The following is an 18,559-nucleotide window of genomic DNA, read 5'->3' as shown; positions in this document are numbered from 1 at the left end:
GCAGTAGTATCTAACAATTCACAACAATACACACACATTTAAAATAATGGAATAAAGAAATATATAAATATTAGGACGAGCCCTTTCCTGTTTCAGCATGACAATGCCCCCGTGCACAAAGCGAGGTCCATACAGAAATGGTTTGTCCAGATCGGTGTGGAAGAACTTGACTGGCCTGCACAGAGCCCTGACCTCAACTCCATCGAACACCTTTGGGATTAATTGGGAACGCAGACTGCGAGCCAGGGCTAATCGTCCAACATCAGTGCCCGACCTCACTAATGCTCTTGTTGCTGAATGGAAGCAAGTCCCCGCAGCAATGTTCCAACATCTAGTGGAAAGCCTTCCCAGAAGAGTGGAGGCTGTTATAGCAGCAAAGGGGGGACCAACTCTATATTAATGCCCATGATTTTGGAATGAGATGTTCTTCTGGCTGAAATTAAGCAAGTCCCATTAGGGTTTAATATTTTCCCGGTATTTTACAAATGTTCCGAGAATAAATCACTTTTCCCGCCAAAACCGGAAGGGTCATTCAAAGCATATAAATCGGCCAATGTCTGGATTTGATTAGAGCTTTATCCAATACAATGTACAGTGGGGAAAAAAAGTATTTAGTCAGCCACTAATTGTGCAAGTTCTCCCACTTAAAAAGATGAGAGAGGCCTGTAATTTTCATCATAGGTACACGTCAACTATGACAGACAAAATGAGAAAAAATATTCCAGAAAATCACATTGTAGGATTTTTAATGAATTTATTTGCAAATTATGGTGGAAAATAAGTATTTGGTCAATAACAAAAGTTTCTCAATACTTTGTTATATACCCTTTGTTGGCAATGACACAGGTCAAACGTTTTCTGTAAGTCTTCACAAGGTTTTCACACACTGTTGCTGGTATTTTGGCCCATTCCTCCATGCAGATCTCCTCTAGAGCAGTGATGTTTTGGGGCTGTCGCTGGGCAACACAGACTTTCAACTCCCTCCAAAGATTTTCTATGGGGTTGAGACCTGGAGACTGGCTAGGCCACTCCAGGACCTTGAAATGCTTCTTACGAAGCCACTCCTTCGTTGCCCGGGCGGTGTGTTTGGGATCATTGTCATGCTGAAAGACCCAGCCACGTTTCATCTTCAATGCCCTTGCTGATGGAAGGAGGTTTTCACTCAAAATCTCCACGATACATGGCCCCATTCATTCTTTCCTTTACACGGATCAGTCGTCCTGGTCCCTTTGCAGAAAAACAGCCCCAAAGCATGATGTTTCCACCCCCATGCTTCACAGTAGGTATGGTGTTCTTTGGATGCAACTCAGCATTCTTTGTCCTCCAAACACGACGAGTTTAGTTTTTACCAAAAAGTTCTATTTTGGTTTCATCTGACCATATGACATTCTCCCAATCCTCTTCTGGATCATCCAAATGCACTCTAGCAAACTTCAGACGGGCCTGGACATGTACTGGCTTAAGCAGGGGGACACGTCTGACACTGCAGGATTTGAGTCCCTGGCGGCGTAGTGTGTTACTGATGGTAGGCTTTGTTACTTTGGTCCCAGCTCTCTGCAGGTCATTCACTAGGTCCCCCCGTGTGGTTCTGGGATTTTTGCTCACCGTTCTTGTGATCATTTTGACCCCACGGGGTGAGATCTTGCGTGGAGCCCCAGATTGAGGGAGATTATCAGTGGTCTTGTATGTCTTCCATTTCCTAATAATTGCTCCCACAGTTGATTTCTTCAAACCAAGCTGCTTACCTATTGCAGATTCAGTCTTCCCAGCCTGGTGCAGGTCTACAATTTTGTTTCTGGTGTCCTTTGACAGCTCTTTGGTCTTGGCCATAGTGGAGTTTGGAGTGTGACTGTTTGAGGTTGTGGACAGGTGTCTTTTATACTGATAACAAGTTCAAACAGGTGCCATTAATACAGGTAACGAGTGGAGGACAGAGGAGCCTCTTAAAGAAGAAGTTACAGGTCTGTGAGAGCCAGAAATCTTGCTTGTTTGTAGGTGACCAAATACTTATTTTCCACCATAATTTGCAAATAAATTCATAAAAACTCCTACAATGTGATTTTCTGGATTATTATCCCTCATTTTGTCTGTCATAGTTGACGTGTACCTATGATGAAAATTACAGGCCTCTCTCATCTTTTTAAGTGGGAGAACTTGCACAATTGGTGGCTGACTAAATACTTTTTTCCCCCACTGTATATACCTAGTAGTCTTTCTCTCTCTATTGTTGCTTCATACCTTCATCGCTTTCAACAGTTACATTAAATACGTTTAGTTGTCCTTATCTCCAACATTCTAATGACATCCTTGAATATTATAGGACTAGAATGAGATGCAGAAGGTTTCTCTTCACGGAGATTGATTGGTTCTGGGTCTGGATAAATAACTGCTATAGTCTACCACCATCACGCGCTCGCTCTTCTTTCAAACTACCTGTGAGTTCTATTGGTCTGCTGCATTTAACATTCAGCAAACAAGAGCTTGCGTAACCTATTGGTATAAGAAATGCTAAAAAAAAAATTATGTCCAGAAATCTATTCTAGTCTAGCTTTTCCTGCATGGGACTCCAAGAGCTAAGGAGTCAAACAAGTTGTTTCCATGTGTTTGGTACCATTCCATTGATTCCATTCCAGCCAATAGAATGAGCCCATCCTCCTATAGCTCCTCCCCACCAGCCTCCTCTGGTGTGCGTGTATGTGTGCAGGCCTGCGGGGTCGGGGAAGAGTTGGGTTCCTCCTATAGCTCCTCCCCACCAGCCTCCTCTGCGGGGTCGGGGAAGAGTTGGGTTCTGTGGTTCTGTTGAAGACCGATGCGGTTCAGCAGCTTCCTCTTCCCCCTCCACTGGACACATCCCACCACCCTCACATGAAATGTCTCTCCCACGGATCACGGACCACGGACCACGGATCACGGATCACGGACCACGGATCAAGGATCACGGACCACGGATCACGGATCACGGACCACGGACGGCGAGTTTCTACGATGACGATGAAGACAATGACCGACACACACACACACATCACATGACCAATTCAGTTTGAGTTTGAGTTTATTTATTCTTGCTCACAGATAAAACTGAAGAAATGCAGAATTTACATGACTAATAATTGCAAAACCCTCATTTAAAAATCCATAACACATAATACGTGACAGAAATAGAGTACAGAACACTTGAAACATTACAGGACATTTTTCATGACGGAAATTGAAATGTTAAAATGTGATTGTAAAAAATATAATTTTGGGGAAAACCATTTAAGAGCTAGAGTTATTATACAGTCGGACAGCAGTGGGTAGAGGGGCGTTTCACAGGCGGTTCGTACGGACAGGTATACAGGACAGGTATACAGGACAGGTTTACAGGACAGGTTTACAGGACAGGTTTACAGGACAGGTATACAGGACAGGTATACAGGACAGGTTTACAGGACAGTTATACAGGACAGTTATACAGGACAGTTATACAGGACAGTTATACAGGACAGTTATACAGGACAGTTATACAGGACAGGTATACAGGACAGTTTTACAGGACAGTTTTACAGGACAGTTATACAGGACAGTTATACAGGACAGGTATACAGGACAGGTATACAGGACAGGTATACAGGACAGTTTTACAGGACAGTTTTACAGGACAGTTATACAGGACAGTTTTACAGGACAGTTATACAGGACAGTTATACAGGACAGTTATACAGGACAGTTTTACAGGACAGTTTTACAGGACAGTTATACAGGACAGTTATACAGGACAGTTTTACAGGACAGTTATACAGTTATACAGGACAGTTATACAGGACAGTTATACAGGACAGTTTTACAGGACAGTTTTACAGGACAGTTTTACAGGACAGTTATACAGGACAGTTATACAGGACAGGTTTACAGGACAGTTATACAGGACAGGTTTACAGGACAGTTATACAGTTATACAGGACAGGTTTACAGGACAGTTATACAGGACAGTTATACAGTTATACAGGACAGGTTTACAGGACAGTTATACAGGACAGTTATACAGGACAGGTTTACAGGACAGTTATACAGGACAGGTTTACAGGACAGTTATACAGTTATACAGGACAGTTATACAGGACAGTTATACAGGACAGTTATACAGGACAGTTATACAGGACAGTTTTACAGGACAGTTTTACAGGACAGTTTTACAGGACAGTTTTACAGGACAGTTATACAGGACAGTTTTACAGGACAGTTTTACAGGACAGTTTTACAGGACAGTTTTACAGGACAGTTTTACAGGACAGTTTTACAGGACAGTTTTACAGGACAGTTTTACAGGACAGGTTTACAGGACAGTTATACAGGACAGGTTTACAGGACAGTTATACAGTTTTACAGGACAGTTATACAGGACAGTTTTACAGGACAGTTATACAGTTATACAGGACAGTTATACAGGACAGTTATACAGGACAGTTTTACAGGACAGTTTTACAGGACAGTTTTACAGGACAGTTTTACAGGACAGTTTTACAGGACAGTTTTACAGGACAGTTATACAGGACAGGTTTACAGGACAGTTATACAGGACAGGTTTACAGGACAGTTATACAGGACAGTTATACAGTTTTACAGGACAGTTATACAGGACAGTTTTACAGGACAGTTATACAGTTTTACAGGACAGTTATACAGGACAGTTTTACAGGACAGTTATACAGGACAGTTATACAGTTATACAGTTATACAGGACAGGTTTACAGTTTTACAGGACAGTTATACAGGACAGTTTTACAGGACAGTTATACAGTTTTACAGGACAGTTATACAGGACAGGTTTACAGGACAGTTATACAGTTTTACAGGACAGTTATACAGGACAGTTTTACAGGACAGTTATACAGTTTTACAGGACAGTTATACAGGACAGTTTTACAGGACAGTTATACAGGACAGTTATACAGTTATACAGTTATACAGGACAGGTTTACAGGACAGTTATACAGTTTTACAGGACAGTTATACAGGACAGTTTTACAGGACAGTTATACAGTTTTACAGGACAGTTATACAGGACAGTTTTTACAGGACAGTTATACAGGACAGTTATACAGTTATACAGTTATACAGGACAGGTATACAGGACAGTTATACAGGACAGTTTTACAGGACAGTTTTACAGGACAGTTATACAGGACAGTTTTACAGGACAGTTATACAGGACAGTTATACAGGACAGTTTTACAGGACAGTTTTACAGGACAGTTTTACAGGACAGTTATACAGGACAGGTTTACAGGACAGTTATACAGGACAGGTTTACAGGACAGTTATACAGGACAGGTTTACAGGACAGTTATACAGTTTTACAGGACAGTTATACAGGACAGTTTTACAGGACAGTTATACAGTTTTACAGGACAGTTATACAGGACAGTTTTACAGGACAGTTATACAGGACAGTTATACAGTTATACAGTTATACAGGACAGGTTTACAGTTTTACAGGACAGTTATACAGGACAGTTTTGCAGGACAGTTATACAGTTTTACAGGACAGTTATACAGGACAGGTTTACAGGACAGTTATACAGTTTTACAGGACAGTTATACAGGACAGTTTTACAGGACAGTTATACAGTTTTACAGGACAGTTATACAGGACAGTTTTACAGGACAGTTATACAGGACAGTTATACAGTTATACAGTTATACAGGACAGGTTTACAGGACAGTTATACAGTTTTACAGGACAGTTATACAGGACAGTTTTACAGGACAGTTATACAGTTTTACAGGACAGTTATACAGGACAGTTTTACAGGACAGTTATACAGGACAGTTATACAGTTATACAGTTATACAGGACAGGTATACAGGACAGTTATACAGGACAGTTTTACAGGACAGTTTTACAGGACAGTTATACAGGACAGGTTTACAGGACAGTTATACAGGACAGTTATACAGTTTTACAGGACAGTTATACAGGACAGTTATACAGGACAGTTATACAGTTTTACAGGACAGTTATACAGTTATACAGGACAGTTATACAGGACAGTTTTACAGGACAGTTTTACAGGACAGTTATACAGTTATACAGGACAGTTATACAGTTATACAGGACAGTTATACAGGACAGTTTTACAGGACAGTTTTACAGTTATACAGGACAGTTATACAGTTATACAGGACAGTTATACAGTTATACAGGACAGTTATACAGGACAGTTATACAGGACAGTTTTACAGGACAGTTTGTGGCTGCTTCTCAGGAGCCTGGTGGTGCAGTTACCTCTGTTTGGAGGGAGCAGGTCATTCAGTGGATGGTCAAGAGTGTGCATGTCCTTCACCAGGTGCACTGCAGCCCTGTTCTCGCCCGCTCTGCAGTGACGGGAGCTGTGGTTGGACTGGTCCACCTCTGGAGATGATCCTCAACGCCCTCCTCTGCACCCTGTCATTCAACTAACAGCAGTCCACTGTATTCCAGACAAGGCCTGACCAGTGTAGTTTTATACTGTGACCAGATCTTCAGTGTGTAGGCCATTTCTAGCAAGAACAGTCAAAAAAAGTGCAGGCGTTTTGAGGCCTTCCTCACTGACTGCTCCACGTGTGTCACCACTGAGGTTAGAGTCTAGATGAAAACCAAGATACTTGGTCGTGGTTACCACTGGTACTTCCTGTCCTCCTAGGATTAGTGGTGCAGGTTGTGGACGGTCTCTAGAAAAACATATCCCAATTTCCACAGACTTTTTCCCCATTCAGGAGCATGTTGTTAGATGTGGCCCACTCTTCCAGCTGCTCTGCCTCCAAGCCCATGGAAGTGTCCTGTTGGATGCTGGTTAATGGTACGGCTCAGGTCAGCCCTACATCGTCTGCATACCCAGTGTCCAGAGTGTCACTGAAGACAACTTTTTCGGGTGGACATGTGAAGGAGAAACATATATGGTGAAACTACTCCCCCTTGTGGCGGTAGCAGCGCTGCACTTTGGGAGGTAGTCATACTGATTCGTGCATTCAGATAGAACTGTTGGCAGGAGTTTTTTTTTTTTAATGATGAAGCTCTCCTGGGTTTTTCCAAGGCATGAAGTTAGAGAGATGGGCCTCCAGTCACTCGTTGTACCTGGGTTTGACATTTCTTTAGGTACGGGACACGCATTGGCAGTCTTCCAGGTCAGCAGGAACAGTCCCCCCTGCCAGTCGGACGTGTTAACAATGTGTGTGAGGACAGGGGCTAGATCTTCTGCTCTTTTAGTAGCCAGGCTGGAATGCCATCAGGCCCACATGCTTTACGTGGGCTGAGTCTGGTCAGAGCTTGCTTTAACTGGCCAATGCTGCACAGCTCAACCTGCCTTGTAGACACGGGCAGGGGGAAGATGGCAAGAGGGGTGGTGCTTGTCCATGCCTCAGCAAAGAAGCCATTTAAAACATCTGCCACGTCGTCGTCTTCAGTTCCCTCGACCTGTATTCTCCCTCCTGATGTTTCCTTTCGCCCCAGTCCATTGTTAATGAAGTCCCACCAATTCCTCAGAGTTTTTCGTCTTTAGGTCCTGGATTTCAGTTTTGTAGTAGTTTGTCTTTGCTTCCTTGATAAGCATCTTCTGTCTTTTCCTGATTCAGCCTTTATTTGTTCAGTCATCCACTGTTGTTGTTTTCTTATTTCAGACATCCTTTTTCCCGCAGCACCTCGCTTCTCCCTCCTGATGTTGTGTTTGGGGAGAACAGCAGACATTTGTGATCACTGGATCCGAGAGGAGCAAGTTCAGTTGGGGTGTTGTAGTGGTTCTTCAGATTTGTAATGATCAGATCTAGGATGGAGTCCCCTCTGGTCTTGTCTTTGACCACTTGTTTCATGTCTGGATGGGAGTTTGTCAGCATGTTGATGGGCAGGTGATTAAAGTCTCCACACAGGATGAGACCCATTTTGCGAGAGGACATCCTGATTCACGTGAGCGATTTTGTTTTCGATGTATTTTAGGTCTGTTACCGCCTATTGTCAGTATTTTCCTCCGTCTGTCCTTACCAGCCGTAGTCCATCTCACCCGGGCTTCTTGCGTGCATTATCCCGAAGCACTGAAGTTTGTCTCGGATATGCGGTGCCAGTGGAGGTGCATGTTTTTTTTTTTTTGTAAATCCGTGGAAAATGTGATGAGTATTCCACAACGTTTATACAATCCATCGTTATCAAAGCCGTGCTTAATCCGTTAAAAGAGAAAGGAAAAGTATGCAGTGCAATAAAAACCCTATAAAAAAAAAAAAACATTTCCAACATTGTAACTGTCGAGCGGCTGCCTGGAAGCGCCACCATACATAATCCAGGGGATAAGAGGGTTTAAAAAAAATAGATATCCTACGACCCCTGACATGACCCCTGACCCTACTGTCCTATGACCCCTGACCCTACGACCCCTGACACACACATCTCAGTCCCTGTTTTAAGGTTATAATGTGGCCTACGGCTCTCTGTGTTTGTACAGTCAGATGAAATAGCACTTTGTTTTTGTACATTTGCATGTATTGTTTGCATTTGATACTTGTTAAAAAATATAATACTGACTTGTTTTTGAACATTTTGCAATTCTTCCTGACAGACAACACAATATAAATTATTTATATATGAACGTTCTGCAACGTTACATCCTTCTGAACAGACCCCATAATTTCGTAATATTATTACAGATTCAGTGATTGGTTAACACACTTTGGTCCCGCATTTGATGACAGAGGAAGAAGGAAGTACGACAGAAGAGGAAAAAAGGAAGTACGACAGAACACAGAGGAAGAAGGAAGTACGACAGAACACAGAGGAAGAAGGAAGTACGACAGTACACAGAGGAAGAAGGAAGTACGACAGAACACAGAGGAAGAAGTAAGTATGACAGAACACAGAGGAAGAAGTAAGTACGACAGAACACAGAGGAAGAAGGAAGTACGACAGAACACAGAGGAAGAAGGAAGTATGACAGAACACAGAGGAAGAAGGAAGTACGACAGAACACAGAGGAAGAAGGAAGTACGACAGAACACAGAGGAAGAAGGAAGTACGACAGAACACAGAGGAAGAAGGAAGTACGACAGAACACAGAGGAAGAAGGAAGTATGACAGTACACAGAGGAAGAAGGAAGTACGACAGTACACAGAGGTGCTTGGATTGGGGAAGTATCAAAATGTTCCATATTCATTATCTCCAGCACCACCGCAACATCAACATATGAGAAAATGGCACATTTCTATGTTTTCTAGTCAAAAAGATAAGTGTTTCCGATGACATCATCTGGTGTTCATCATGTGATTTTAACCAATTGGTAACCCATGCCTCCTCGTAATTGGTTAAAATCACATAGTGCACACTAGATGATGTCATCGTCAATGAAAGATGGTCCAGTCATAAACCTACAGTAAGAACCTACAGTAAGAACCTACAGTAAAATGCAACTTCATGGGCCCTTAAAAAGGATAGTTTACCCAAATTACAAAATTCCATTGGTTAACCTGGAAGTAGTCTATGGACAAGATATGACAGCAATCCCATGCTTTGGTTTAGTTTTCCTGGCACGGTTTCCGAATGCTAATGTCTTAGCATTTGTGGCACAAATCCCATTCAAAGTCACGAGACCGATATTAGCATTTTTCACGCATCACATCCAAATCATCCGAAGCTGTGGAGCTCTTCTCTTAACACGTATAGACCCAGAATTTAATAGATAATCTGACCAATTATGCAAGACTTTAGTACTGGGTTAACCGAGATTACTTACAGGGTAAGGAATGTGTAGTGTATGAAAATGTATGCACTCACTAACTGTAAGTCGCTCTGGATAAGAGCGTCTGCTAAATGACTAAAAATGGCAATGTAAAATGTAGTGTCAATTTGTAATTTGGTGTACTATCCCTGTAATAGTGCTTTAGAGATGCATAAACCATTTAATGGTGGAAAAAGTGTCAGAGGAAAGGGAAGAGTTCAGGTGAAGACACTTCACAATGAACACGTGTTATCAACATTCTGGAATACTTTGTGGATAAAACATAATCTCTGGAGCATCAAAAGGTTCATTTCAAACGAATGGGTTCACTTATAATATCATAATAATTGTCTTAATGCTGGTCAAAACATGGAAAGCCAAATTAAAGCATCTTAAAGAAGAAGTTACAGGTCTGTGAGAGCCAGAAATCTTGCTTGTTTGTAGGTGACCAAATACTTATTTTCCACCATAATTTGCAAATAAATTCATTAAAAATCCTACAATGTGATTTTCTGGATTTTTTTTCTCTAATTTTGTCTGTCATACTTGACGTGTACCTATGATGAAAATTACAGGCCTCTCTCATCTTTTTAAGTGGGAGAACTTGCACAATTGGTGGCTGACTAAATACTTTTTTCCCCCACTGTACATGTTGACAGAATGGTGAGACGGAGAGAGAGAGAGACGGTTGCTGTACTCCCAGGTAAGGCCCCATGGTTCCTTCTGGAACCCCTGAAGGCCCCAGTATTCACTCAGGCAGCTTGAAGATGATGATGTCACCATCCAGGTCCTTGTCACGGCATGCAGTGGCCTGGTAGGGATGGTGGAAATGCATGATGTACCTTTTACCACTAAAGCCGCGTTGCTGAACAATTCAACCCTTTTGTTAGTGTTCCATTGACATGGAAATTCACATACAATCTAAAAGTTCTTAAGCATTGACCGTAACACCTATAGCTAACCCTGTTTTTGAGGCGTCAGGTAGCTTTAGTGGTTAAGAGCGTCGTGCCAGTAACCGAAAGGGTCGCTAGTTCTAATCCCCAAGCCGACTAGGTGAAAAATCTGTCGATGTGCCCTTGAGCAAGGCACTTAACCCTAATTGCTCCTGTAAGTCGCTCTGGATAAGAGCGTCTGCTAAATGACTAAAATGTAAAACATTTAACCGACCTGGAAAACAAGGTGTGTTGAATTTAGGCTGAACTGAAATGAACAATTAGCCCAGTTGGCCTGGGCTGCGTCCAGTACATGAAAACGTAACAGAACAATCCACTGATCGGAAACGGTGCTGTACTGAACGACCAGTTGCAAAATGAGGGGTTGGGTTGTGGGTTCAAATGCACCACTTCCCTTTAAATACATCACTTAGTGCTTCAAGCCACACCCGGCACACCCACCGAACGGAGCAAAGACATCACAAAGTCTGTTCAAGAACGTACAAGAAAGTTTTGGCAAAAGGTGTTGTTCAGTACAAACCGTTCCACAACATATCAAAAGTTCAAGTGAACTGAATTCGCCCCTGGCGTTGTGCATAGTAGGGATAAAATCCTGCAATACCTGCGGCACTCCAGGAACAGGGTTGCCTACCCCCTGCTCTAGGGTCCTGTGGTGAAACGACCGCTGTGCAAGGTATTGGGCAACAGCTTTCTTCCAGGGCCCCGTTTTCACAAAGCAGCTCACAGTAGGGATAGTGATCTAGGATAACTCACAGTAGGGATAGTGATCTAGGATAACTCACAGTAGGGATAGTGATCTAGGATAACTCACAGTAGGGATAGTGATCTAGGATAACTCACAGTAGGGATAGTGATCTAGGATAACTCACAGTAGGGATAGTGATCTAGGATAACTCACAGTAGGGATAGTGATCTAGGATAATCTTCCCCTTGTCGATGTCCTCCTACTCTGAGATTCTTTGTGAATATGGGCCCTGGCTCGTCAGCAATGCCACAGCAATGCAACAACAAAAACATTAATAAGAATTAGCTTCGTCAGTCAGTAACTTAGCTAACTAGCTAACGAAACATTCATGTAAAATGTGCACAAGCCCCCGTAATAAACCAAATTATATGAAAACAACAACACAGCCAACTTTCAGTCACCAATACATCAATAAACAAGCAGGGAAACAAAGTAGTTTGACAAAACGTGTTCAATAGACAGTAACTAGCTAGTCTTTAAAATATAGCTACCAATAATATCGCAATTTGTTGTTTGCTAGAAACGTAGCTACAGTCCACTTTCCTAGCAAGCTAAGGTGAACTCTGATGGTGGGAGTAAACTAAGGTTAGCTAGCTTTCCCCCAGCAGTTTCAAGATCTCTGTCTAGTTAAAGCTGCAATATGTAATGTTTTGGGCGAACCCGACCAAATTCACATAGAAATTAGTGATGGGGGAACGAAGCTTCCTGAAGCATTGAGATTTTCCAACCAATTGTGTCGAAAATAGGTAAATTACTCGAGGATTTGATCAACAGTGTACCCCAGTGGCATCTGCTGAGCAGCCAGATGACATCCCGTACAAGTAGCGCAGCGTAGCCTTTTTGTCTCCTACCAAACCGATACCAACAAAACAAAGCTTCAGACGTTATTGATCACATGCTTCTGATAAAGCGATACAGGCATCAGACTCACACTGCTTCAAAGTACACTGCTTAGTGATTTCGAGGCATAGCTCTGGTATCAACCGTAACATCACTAATAGAAATGTGAATTGTAGATCTGTCATTCTCATTGAAAGCAGGTCTAAGAAGCGGTAGATCTGTTCTATGTGCGCTATTTCTATGCTTCCCGTTCTTACGTTTCATTTTTACGTCTTTTACTTTCGGTTTTGTACACCAGCTTCGAACAGCTGAAAATACAATATTTTTGGTTATTGAAAATATATTTCACAGCGATTTTAGATGGGACAATGATTCTCTGTTTGTTTTGACACAAACTGAAATTAGGACCAGGAATTTTAGCAACCAGGAAAAGTGGAGTGATTTCTGCATATTGCACCTTAATGGCATTTTTATACATTTGATCAATCAGATGTATAGCTAGCAAACATATTCGTTCACCTATGCGATTTAGGTTTATGGGAAAATATGGTTGGGAGTTTGAAGGGATGGATTTGAACCAACCAAATACAGTACATCTGAAATCCAACACTGTCGCAGGTTTACCAGTAGATGTCGCCAGGGGGCTGTTTGTCCTCTGTTGGCTGGCTGCATGCCGTGTGTGAAAGCCACAAACCCTGGGAAAAGCAGCGCTTTGCCCAAATAAGGCTGCAATCCATCCGCTTCTCTCTTCCTCCCCTGCTCCTTTCCTCTCTCTCGCTCCGTCTTTCTCAGACTGGAGGGATATTTAGAGATCGGGAGTCTAGGCCAGCCAGACCTACCTTATTAGGAGCTGAGCCAACCAGACCCACCTTATTAGGAGCTGAGCCAACCAGACCTACCTTATCAGGAGCTGAGCCAACCAGACCTACCTTATTAGGAGCTGAGCCAACCAGACCTACCTTATTAGGAGCTGAGCCAACCAGACCCACCTTATTAGGAGCTGAGCCAACCAGACCTACCTTATTAGGAGCTGAGCCAACCAGACCCACCTTATTAGGAGCTGAGCCAACCAGACCCACCTTATTAGGAGCTGAGCCAACCAGACCCACCTTATTAGGAGCTGACCTTGTTGTCAGCATCTATATTCCTAGAGGAGAGGACAGTGGTCAGATGGGTCTGTCTGTCTCTACTCTAGCTGCTCACTGCACTGCACAGCACAACACAACACACATAGATGGAACTAGCAGATGGGACTGTCTGTCTGTCTGTCTGTCACTCTCTCTCTCTCTTATTCTCTGTCTGTCTGGGACTGGGCTTAATACTGACTGACTGGTACCCATGGATGGATGTGAACCATAGTGTTACCGGTGGATGGATGTGAACCATAGTGTTACCGGTGGATGGATGTGAACCATAGTGTTACCGGTGGATGGATGTGAACCATAGTGTTACCCGTGGATGGATGTGAACCATAGTGTTACCGGTGGATGGATGTGAACCATAGTGTTACCGGTGGATGGATGTGAACCATAGTGTTACCCATGGATGGATGTGAACCATAGTGTTACCGGTGGATGGATGTGAACCATAGTGTTACCGGTGGATGGATGTGAACCATAGTGTTACCGGTGGATGGATGTGAACCATAGTGTTACCGGTGGATGGATGTGAACCATAGTGTTACCGGTGGATGGATGTGAACCATAGTGTTACCGGTGGATGGATGTGAACCATAGTGTTACCGGTGGATGGATGTGAACCATAGTGTTACCGGTGGATGGATGTGAACCATAGTGTTACCAGTGGATGGATGTGAACCTACAGTACATCTCCAAATACTTCTAACGGTCTCACAACTTCTTTGAGTCTATATAAAACACTTTGGACTGTTTTCCCAGACACAGACTAAACCTAGTTCTGGACTAAAAAGCCATTTCAATAGAGATGCTCTATTGAGCGTTCTATTTAGTCCAGGACTAGGGTTAATATGTGTCTGGGAAACAGACCCTTACACTTGCAGTAAGTCTTGGAGATGCAATGTTGCAAGAAGTAGCTTGACCTTGCAACTGTCAGGAGGATCAAACGATGACAACATTCCTCTGATCAACAACAGTCTCTCTCCCTCTCACACAACACACACTCTCTCAACCCCTGGATACAGAGACACACAACAGACACACAGTCAACCCCTGGATACAGACACACAGTCAACCCCTGGATACAGAGACACAGTCAACCCCTGGATACAGAGACACAGTCAACCCCTGGATACAGACACACAGTCAACCCCTGGATACAGACACACAGTCAACCCCTGGATACAGACACACAGTCAACCCCTGGATACAGACACACAGTCAACCCCTGGATACAGAGACACACAGTCATCCCCTGGATACAGACACACAGTCATCCCCTGGATACAGACACACAGTCATCCCCTGGATACAGACACACAGTCAACCCCTGGATACAGAGACACACAGTCATCCCCTGGATACAGACACACAGTCATCCCCTGGATACAGACACACAGTCATCCCCTGGATACAGACACACAGTCAACCCCTGGATACAGAGACACAGTCAACCCCTGGATACAGAGACACAGAATTAAATCAAACACTGGATACAGACACACAGTCATCCCCTGGATACAGACACACAGTCAACCCCTGGATACAGAGACACAGTCAACCCCTGGATACAGAGACACAGAATGAAATCAAACACTGGATACAGACACACAGTCATCCCCTGGATACAGACACACAGTCAACCCCTGGATACAGAGACACAGTCAACCCCTGGATACAGAGACACAGAATGAAATCAAACACTGGATACAGACACACAGTCATCCCCTGGATACAGACACACAGTCAACCCCTGGATACAGACACACAGTCAACCCCTGGATACAGAGACACAGAATGAAATCAAACACTGGATACAGACACACACATCCTTTATTAAGTGCCATCCTCCATGTAATATCTTAGACCAACATGGTGGGGGAAGAAGACTACATGGAATTCACTTCTGAAGGTTATTATTATTATTCATTCAAAACTAATATTATTTATAATATAATATACATAACCAACAATTTGCCTCCCTTTCAAAGTGGGAGAGATTGACATCAGATAAATGGAAAAATATGAAAATAATATTTATCATGATAATAATAATAATAATAATAATAATAAACAATGCATAGCATATATGTTTTTACAGAACAGCAAGTCTCTCTAATATTGTGCAATGATCTTTGACCCTCAGGTCTGCGGCGATACCTCACCTCCCTCCCTCCCTCCATCCTCCCCCTCCTTCCTACCCAATAGAAACCTAAGGAGGGAGTCCTTTGCATCCCGATAATCGTTGCTTTCTACCAAATTGTTCACTTCTTATCATGGTATAAAAGCAAATGACTGGTATAAAAACACGGTGAAGCCCATGCCTATTCAAGACTTTTACATTTGTGACGGAGTGCACAAGTGCAACCCGTCAGGAGAAAGGACAGATTATTGGGATGCAGATTCGTGTAGGAGAGGAGCTGTTTTTGTATTAGCATGACTCAGGACATGGGGCGAAGCCTCACTGATCTGTGATCGCTTAGCTTTGCCTGGTGCTGCACTGATCTGTGATCGCTTAGCTTGGCCTGCCTGGCTGATGGTGAGTAAAGTGCAGTGGTCAACAGACTGCTCTGTCTGTGGTCATTTAAAAGGAGCATGGAGTTCGTCTGTGGTCTGTGTGTGTCTGGGTACATCCCAAATGACACCCTATATAGTGCACTAGTTTTGACCAGGGCCCTAAAGTAGTGCACTACATAGGGAATAGGGTGCCATTTGGGATGCAGAGACTGTGGTCACAATAGTTTGTGAGGGGGAGGAGTGCATCGGTGGTGGGAGAGGTAGGTGGGTTCAAAACACATGTGGAGTGGAATGACACTACCAGATTAAGAGGCTCATGGATGTGGAATGACATTACCAGATTAAGAGGTTCATGGATGTGGAATGACATTACCAGATTAAGAGGCTCATGGATGTGGAATGACATTACCAGATTAAGAGGCTCATGGATGTGGAATGACATTACCAGATTAAGAGGTTCATGGATGTGGAATGACATTACCAGATTAAGAGGCTGATGGATGTGGAATGACACTACCAGATTAAGAGGCTCATGGATGTGGAATGACCAGATTAAGAGGCTCATGGATGTGGAATGACACTACCAGATTAAAAAGCTCATGGATGTGGAATGACCAGATTAAGAGGCTCATGGATGTGGAATGACACTACCAGATTAAGAGCCTCATGGATGTAGAATGACATTACCAGATTAAGAGGCTCATGGATGTGGAATGACATTACCAGATTAAGAGGCTCGTGGATGTAGAATGACATTACCAGATTAAGAGGTTCATGGATGTGGAATGACATTACCAGATAAAGAGGTTCATGGATGTGGAATGACATTACCAGATTAAGAGGCTCATGGATGTGGAATGACACTACCAGATTAAGAGGCTGATTGATGTGGAATGACACTACCAGATTAAGAGGCTCATGGATGTGGAATGACATTACCAGATTAAGAGGCTCATGGATGTGGAATGACATTACCAGATTAAGAGGCTCATGGATGTGGAATGACATTACCAGATTAAGAGGCTCATGGATGTGGAATGACATTACCAGATTAAGAGGTTCATGGATGTGGAATGACATTACCAGATTAAGAGGCTCATGGATGTGGAATGACATTACCAGATTAAGAGGCTCATGGATATGGAATGACACTACCAGATTAAGAGGCTCATGGATGTGGAATGACATTACCAGATTAAGAGGCTTGTGGATGTGGAATGACATTACCAGATTAAGAGGCTGATGGATGTGGAATGACATTACCAGATTAAGAGGCTGATGGATGTGGAATGACATTACCAGATTAAGAGGCTCATGGATGTGGAATGACATTACCAGATTAAGAGGCTCATGGATGTGGAATGACATTACCAGATTAAGAGGCTCATGGATGTGGAATGACACTACCAGATTAAGAGGCTCATGGATGTGGAATGACATTACCAGATTAAGAGGCTCATTGATGTGGAATGACATTACCAGATTAAGAGGCTCATGGATGTGGAATGACCAGATTAAGAGGCTCATGGATGTGGAATGACATTACCAGATTAAGAGGCTCATGGATGTGGAATGACCAGATTAAGAGGCTCATGGATGTGGAATGACATTACCAGATTAAAAGGCTCATGGATGTGGAATGACACTACCAGATTAAGAGGCTGATGGATGTGGAATGATTTTACCAGATTAAGAGGCTCATGGATTGGGTTTCCCCCTGGTCTTCATTTTAGAGATTGAACTCTGAAAGTGACTGAATACTGAAAGTTTAACCAGTTTCATGGTTTCTGTTTCTTAAACCGGTTCTTCAACTGAGAAACGTTAAGGGCTGGTTTCCCGGACACAGGCAGTATTCCCACGTATGTATCTTTATCTTCACAGACTAAACCTAGTCCTGGACTAAAAAGCTTGCTCAATGCAGAGCAGAACCTCAATTAGGTCTGGGCTAGGCTTAATCTGTGTCCAGGAAACAGGCCCAAACTGTTATGAAAGGTCATGGTTTCTGTTTAGAGTTTAGGATGTTACACAAAGAAAGCTGGATGGATGTCTATGGTATGGATCCAGGTTATGGATGGAGTCAGTTAAAGCCTCTATAAAGGGTGTATTTGTGGGTAGGATCATTTGAGTGGGAGGGACAGGGATTGGTAGTTATTACAATAGTGGAGTGGGTTGGTGATGGTAAAGGTTGTGTGAATGTGGTGGTCACAAAACAAATCCTTACTTGGTGGGAGAGTTATGTAAAGGGAACAAGATGCCTTGGACTGGTCCAATGTGCATGGAGAGTGTGTGTGTGGCACGCAAAGAAGACTATAGGTCTGTGTGTTTATTAGTGTTTTCCCCCCTGGTGCACATTGTCATGGGCATTTGGCTGCTGTCACGACTCGTTACTACTATGCGAGCTGTTGTCATGGCTGCGTCTCTCTCTCTCTCTCTTTTCTCGGGAGGGAGGGAGAGGAAAAATTCCCTCTTACTATTTGGAGAGCTTGTTGATGACTATTTGGAAAGCTTGTTGATGACTATTTGGAAAGCTTGCTGATGACCCTGATCAGCGCTCCGTTCTCGTCTTTCAGTCGCTGGTTGTCAGCTCTCAGGTCACCTAGCACCTAGAGGAACAAAGTTGTTATTGGTTGAAAAACTGACATTGGATACAT

General features: G+C 43.1%; 2 protein-coding genes across 2 annotated transcripts in view; both read right to left on the bottom strand.

Moving 5' to 3' along the window:
• Positions 1 to 15,206: 15,206 nt before the first annotated feature.
• LOC123485059 lies at positions 15,207 to 17,435 on the bottom strand. The gene is made up of 2 exons (XM_045215915.1): positions 16,823 to 17,435; positions 15,207 to 16,400 (listed from the first exon to the last, which is right to left on the bottom strand). The coding sequence occupies exons 1-2, from the start codon at positions 17,433 to 17,435 to the stop codon at positions 16,081 to 16,083; spliced, it is 933 nt and encodes a 310-aa protein (XP_045071850.1). The 3' UTR covers positions 15,207 to 16,080.
• The window catches only part of LOC123485057 (protein phosphatase 1 regulatory subunit 12A-like), a 38,633-nt gene continuing 35,280 nt past the window's right edge, over positions 15,207 to 18,559 (bottom strand). Inside the window, exon 15 of the mRNA XM_045215912.1 lies at positions 15,207 to 18,511. Coding sequence (XP_045071847.1) covers positions 18,425 to 18,511 — 87 coding nt within the window. The 3' untranslated portion in view covers positions 15,207 to 18,424. The remainder of the gene's footprint in view (positions 18,512 to 18,559) is intronic.

The sequence above is a fragment of the Coregonus clupeaformis genome, unplaced genomic scaffold (genome assembly GCF_020615455.1).
Source record: "Coregonus clupeaformis isolate EN_2021a unplaced genomic scaffold, ASM2061545v1 scaf0552, whole genome shotgun sequence".
NCBI classification, from domain to species: domain Eukaryota; kingdom Metazoa; phylum Chordata; class Actinopteri; order Salmoniformes; family Salmonidae; genus Coregonus; species Coregonus clupeaformis.
This window is presented reverse-complemented; position numbering and strand designations above follow the sequence as displayed.